General features: G+C 47.6%; 1 protein-coding gene across 3 annotated transcripts in view; it reads right to left on the reverse strand.

Annotated features, from left to right (window-relative positions):
* Positions 1-1,260, reverse strand: part of LOC140492234 (dihydropyrimidinase-related protein 3-like) — a 240,286-nt gene extending 239,026 nt beyond the window's left edge. Inside the window, exon 1 of one of the 3 annotated variants that reach the window (XM_072591147.1) lies at positions 477-1,260. In XM_072591147.1, coding sequence (XP_072447248.1) covers positions 477-818 — 342 coding nt within the window. In that variant the 5' untranslated portion in view covers positions 819-1,260. The remainder of the gene's footprint in view (positions 1-476) is intronic. The other 2 variants (XM_072591145.1, XM_072591144.1) reach the window with 2 other exon arrangements.
* Between the last annotated feature and the right edge of the window lie 4,740 nt (positions 1,261-6,000).

The raw sequence follows: 6,000 nt of genomic DNA on the forward strand, positions 1-6,000 counted from the left end.
CTCTCAGGGCAGTGCCTGACGTTCGAGTGAATTTAGTCCTGTGTCTAGCCACTGAAATTAGATGCTCCCCCCTTAACTGGACACCTCTCGCCTGCTGTGACCCGCAACAGTCCGGTTAAAGGGAACACCGACTGGGCGAGACTGAATATTAATCCAGCTGACAAGGCTATTGTTTACAAATATTCCCCCATCTGGCTGGTAATTCAAAACACACAAAAAAAAAATCCACGCCAGCACGAACGAACTTCAACAAAAGCAGAAAGATATTTTGCACCACAATATTTTTGTACAGTTGCAATAACAGTTTCGCTGAGCCGAAACGGCAGCATTTTTTGTTGTTGTTGAGAAAAACACCACCACAATCTGACACATGAAATGTCATTGCCTATAAATGAGGAGACGAGTTTGGGTTCCTAACTCCCGGTGAAATGTGTGGGGCGGCTGCTTGAATGGAGTTGGGGAATTTTTTTTGTTACCTGCGGGTCACTCTGGTTCTGAAGCCTCTCTTTGTCGTTCGACGTGATGATTTGGACCCCGGGTCCCCTCTCGGTCGCCTGCGGGCTCTCCCTTACCGCGTCGCCTGGAGTCTCGGCGTTGTCCCGGGACCCCTGACTTTTGCTAGCGCCGCTAGCGCTCCGCGAACTCCGGCGGCCAACACTCAAGGCGTCGAAGTCTAAGGTCTTGCTCTCGTACGCTCCTTCCACCGAGCAGAACATCCCCCCGTATTTCTGCCGGGGGATCTGAGCTGATGTACCCGGCCGGGCCAGATAGACCGGCAAGTCATCCTCCTTATCCCAGATCCTCCTACCCTCAGCCATTGGAATCTGTCTGGTCTCCCAAGCAAAGGTGGAAGGGGCTGCAAAAGCTTGTCTTGTTTTTTTTTTGGCTTGCTGGGGTGGGTGAGGGAAGAGAGGATGGGGGTAGGTTTTAGAAGGAGAGGTAGATCAGAAAAACTTAATGGGGGGGGGGGGGGTAAAATTCGTGAGGAATCAGAAAAAGCTGAGCCTGCGACTGGTAGACTGCTTCTAAAATCCCCTGACACGGAAGTGATAAGGAGGCGTGAGCCACTGACTGAGTGGATTTTAAAGTGCACTGAGCTCTACCGTGCTGTATTCTCTCTCTCTCTCTCTCTCTCTCTCGTTTGTAGCAATTCACAGGCGCCACTCCATCAGTTTGAGTGAGGGCAGTCTCCAGGGGTGGTTGGGTGACATTGGAGGATAGGGTGTTGGGGGTAAGTGGAGAGAGAGGTACAGAGAACCTGAAATCACAGCCAGCTCACTGCAAACACACTCTCAAAAACGTTGCGTTTTTATTTATCCCCTTTATACAGACGCGCTCAAAGCACGCAAGATTTACTCACTTTAGCACAACCTATTCCTTAAAGGGGTCGGGAGAAGCGGAACAGTTTGTCTGTGTCCTCCCACCCCGTCTCCTGGGAGCAGCCTTGACATTCGATTTGAGTTTTTGAGTGAACTTGCTGACTCAGACAAGACAATGCAGGTCTCTCTCTTTCTCTCTCCCCCTGCCATTCTAACAGCCCCCCCCCCCCCCTCTCTCTGCCATTCTCGCAATCTCTCTCTCTCACTAACATCCCAACAGCCTCTAACTCTGTGTGTCGTTCTCACAGTCTCTCTCTCTCTCTCTGTCATTCTTTATCTCTCCCTCTCTCTGTCGATCTCGCAGTATCTCTCTGTCTCTGCCATTCTAGCAATCTCTATCACTCTTAGTTGTAATCCCGGCTAATCGTGATGTGTGTGCCTGAGTGGAATGCATCCAAGCTGATGAACAGCGGCTGGAGTAATGGGGTAACGCTGATGATGGTGGAGAGAGTGGCTATGACAAGGAGTTGTCGCAAAAGCTGGCGGGGTTGGGCGGGGGGTGGTGATGGGGAGTAATTGAGGGCTGTTTTGCTTTAGCAGAGACGGAATGTCCCCTTCCACCTTGTACCAACACGATTCTGTACCTGTACCTGGAGAGTTGAAGACTAGGATGTGAAGACTTGAAACAAGAACCATGCAGGGTTCCCAGGGTAACTTGCTCGTGAACAATGTTTCAAATCAGAGTGCCCCTCGGAATCTCGAAGATGAAAAGTTCCAACCAAAGCTAACCACCTCAGTTGGCAAGCTTTTCAGTTGAAACCGCAATGAGATCCTCAGCAGAGAGATTACCTTCGACCTAACCGCCGACCTTAGCTTAAAATGCTTATTTTTTAAAAAAATCATTAACCAAATGAAGCATTGTAAACACTAGAAGGCAACTCTTTCTTTGATCTATAGGTTTTCCGGAGACTCGGAAATCTATGTCTGTCCCTTAAGTCCCATCCCGTTGGTTTACCCCAATGGTAGAGCCAGTGGAATGGGTGGCACGGTAAGATCCCACCCCCGTTCTGCTCTGACAGGGCACCAGGGACAGACGCCACCCCGGTCCCCTCCTTGCTCCTGGGGTTGGTTGAGTGTGAGATGTACCGCTCCCGAAGGGAACTGTCCTTTCAGCACCCTCCCTACTGCCGCGCTCCGCTCGCCGAGCACAAAGCGGGGGAGCCCCAAAACCCTCCATTGCCCATGACTTGGCGGTGCTGGTGTTGGACTGGGCTGGGCAAAGTTAAAAAGCACGCCGCACCAGGTTGGAGTCCAACAGGTTTATTAGGAAGTACTGGCTTCCGGAGCGCTGCTCCCAACCACCTGTGAAGGGGCGGTGCTCAAAAAGCGAGTGCTTCCAAATAAACCCGTTGGACTACAACCTGGTGTTGTGTGATTTTTAGCTCCACTGCCCAGCTCCTGATCACCCACTTGCCCTGCCTCCCCCGCCCTGTCCTATCTCCCTCCCTTCTGCACTGCTCTTTATTCCCTCACGCTGCTTTGGACGCAAGAAGGGGAAAGTGAGGACTGCAGATGCTGGAGATTCGAGTCAAGAAATGTGGTGCTGGAAAAGCACAGCCGGTCAGGCAGCATCCGAGGAGCAAGAGAATCGACGTTTCGGGCAAAAGCCCTTCATCAGGAACTGGACACAAGAACATTGGCATCACTGAGAATCATTTTGGGTTGGTCATATGGCAACCCATTTTAATTGAGGAGTTTGGACTCTAATTATCCCACCAGAAGATCCTATGACTGTAATCGTACCTTCCAGTTAAAAGACATTTGGACCAATACATGTTGCAGCTGTGCAGAATATTGGTTAGCTTTTCGGAATACTGTGTGCAATTCTGGTCTCCCTGCTATAGGGAGGATGTTGCTAAACTTCAAAAGGTACAGGAAAGATTTACAAGGATGTTGCCTGATTTGGAGAGTTTGAGGTGTAGGGAGAGGCTGACCAGACTGGGGCTGTTATTCTCTGGAACGTCAGAAGCTGAGGGGTGACCTTATAGCGGTTTATAAACTCAGGAGGGGCATGGGCAGGGCGAATAGTTAAGGTCATTTCCCCAGGGTGGGGGAGTCCTAAACTAGAGGGCAAAGGTTTAAGGTGAGAGGGGAAAGATTTAAGAGGGACAACGTTTTCACGCAGAGGGTGCTGCATGTACCGAATGAGTTGCCAGAGGAAGTTTTGGAGGCTGGTAAAATTCCAACATTTAAAAGGCATCTGGATGGGAATATGAATAGGAATGGTTTAGAGGGATTTGGGCCAAACGGTGGAAAATTGGATTAGATTAATTTAGGATATCTGGTCAGTATGGACAAGTTGGACCAATATGCCTGTTTCCATGCTGTACATCTCTACGAATCTGTGACTCTACATGAATAGGAAACGTTTAGGGCCAATATGGGCCAAACACAAATAAATCGGATTTGTTTAGTTTAGGATACCTGGTTGGCATGGACAAGTTGGATTGAAGGGTCTGTTTTCATGCTGCATTCATCTATAACTCTACTGGCCGGACTTGTGCTACATGTCAAAACAAATCCTGGATTCATGACAGAAATTTTACAAATGTCAGAGTTGAATGTGAGCTTTATCATATTAAAACTGTGATTTAACTGTTGCATTGAGACCTACAAAATTAATTTCACGCCCTCTAAACCCAAAATCAGTATCCTATAAAGAGCTCCATTGGAAACTAAAACACTGCGATGTTCGATATCTGAAACAAGCACTAAGTGCTGGAGAAACTCAGCAGGTCTGGCAACATCTGTGGAGAGAGTTAGAGAACTTCACTTCAGAAGAAGTCCTGCCAATCTGGATACAGTAACTCTGTTTTTTTTGTCACCACAGAGAACCAGGCTAATGTTTCCAGACCTTCTGAAGTGAAGTTCTTCATTTCTCTCCACAGATGCTTCCAAACCTGCTGAGCTTCCCAAGCACATTCAGTGACTGAATAGGGAACAGCACCTCCTAAGGGCTTAAGCATTGAATGTCCCGAGATTTGTGGCAGGTCTTTTGAGTTAATTCTTCTTGACATTCTTGACTTTATGATATCTGCTGAAGTTATTTCAAATGAACGATTGAGGCACAGTTTTTTGGACCCCTCTAGTTTTGCAATGCTCTGCTCTCTGTGCTATGATTGCAGGTACTTGGTCGAACTAATCACTCTTCAGCCTCAGGAAAGTGGGAATCTGGACTGTTGGCAGTGAGCTGTGTACGGATGCTTTGGGATGTGGCGGGCACGGACATGATACCAAGGTAGAGCAAGTCTAGTCTGACAGTGACTGTGCTGTAGATCCAGTAAAACAAAACATATCAAGTCTTCTCTGGGGACATTTCCTCAACAGAAGCCCTTCCCAAATGGGTGCTTTTAATTGTATTATTAGCACACTGATTTCTTGAAGAAATTCAGGCAGCCACTTCAGTCACAGAGTGATAGCCCTTTCCAATTGTCTCAACCCCTTGTCAATGCTATAATGTGTTGAAGCTCTTGACTCTTCAGGATGCCCCGTCACAGTTGGTGATGTCAGTCAAACTGATGTCATAAAACAGAGGAAAGGGGCTCCTGTGGTGCCATGGTCATGTCCCTACTGCTGAACCAGGAGGCTTGGGTTTAGTTAATCCACCTAACATCTTTGAACTGTGGGAGGAAACCAGAGCACACCCATGCAGATATGGGGAGAATGTGCAAACTCCACACAGACAACCACCTGAAGCTGGAATTGAACTTGGGTTGCTGGGACTGTGAGGCAGCAGTGTCAACCACTAAGCCACCATCAAACCAAGGAAATACATCTCATTACTTGACAAACCTTTCATTCTGCTTTTGTTTGCACTTCAGCCCGAAGTTCTTGATCTTTGGCCAGTCGATGCAGAAGGGTATGGGTGGATCAGAAGACTTCCTCATGGATCTGCTCCTGGACCTGACCATGTTGGCCATTAACACATCCAGACAGTGGCCAGTATAGATGGGGCCATGGCTACTGAATGTAGCCTCTCTTCCGCATCATTATTTGTGACTGAGATTTCTTGGAAAAGGAGTATGCTGTGCCCACCAATACTTTAAATGTCTTTAGGAAGAAATGGGCACCACAGAGGATAGAGTGTTTAAGCCACCCCTCCAACTCAATTTTGATTTAGTCCTCTCCCTCACCTTTGATGATTGGCAATGCCTATATCACGCTGTATCATGCATTTGACAAGGTTCCCCATGGGAGACTGGTTAGCAAGGTTAGATCTCATGGAATACAGTGAGAAGTAGCCATTTGGATACAGAACTGGCTCAAAGATAGAAGACAGAGGGTGGTGGTGGAGGGTTGCCTTTCAGACTGGAAGCCTGTGACCAGTGGTGTGTTACAAGGATCGGTGCTGGGTCCACTGCTTTTCATCATTTATATAAATGATTTGGATGTAAACACAGGAGGTATGGTTAGTAAGTTTGCAGATGACACCAAAATTGGAGGTGCAGTGGACAGTGAAGAACATTTCCTCAGGGTAAATTGGGATCTTGATCAGATGATCCAATGAGCTAAGGCTTTGCACATATATCATTCAATTGGAAAATATGGTGATTTACTGGTGGTGGTTAATAGCTGGAAAATATTACAGGTGAGGTGGTGATGGAGAGAAAAAGGAACATTC

This window comes from Chiloscyllium punctatum, chromosome 20 (genome assembly GCF_047496795.1).
Source record: "Chiloscyllium punctatum isolate Juve2018m chromosome 20, sChiPun1.3, whole genome shotgun sequence".
Lineage (NCBI taxonomy): Eukaryota > Metazoa > Chordata > Chondrichthyes > Orectolobiformes > Hemiscylliidae > Chiloscyllium > Chiloscyllium punctatum.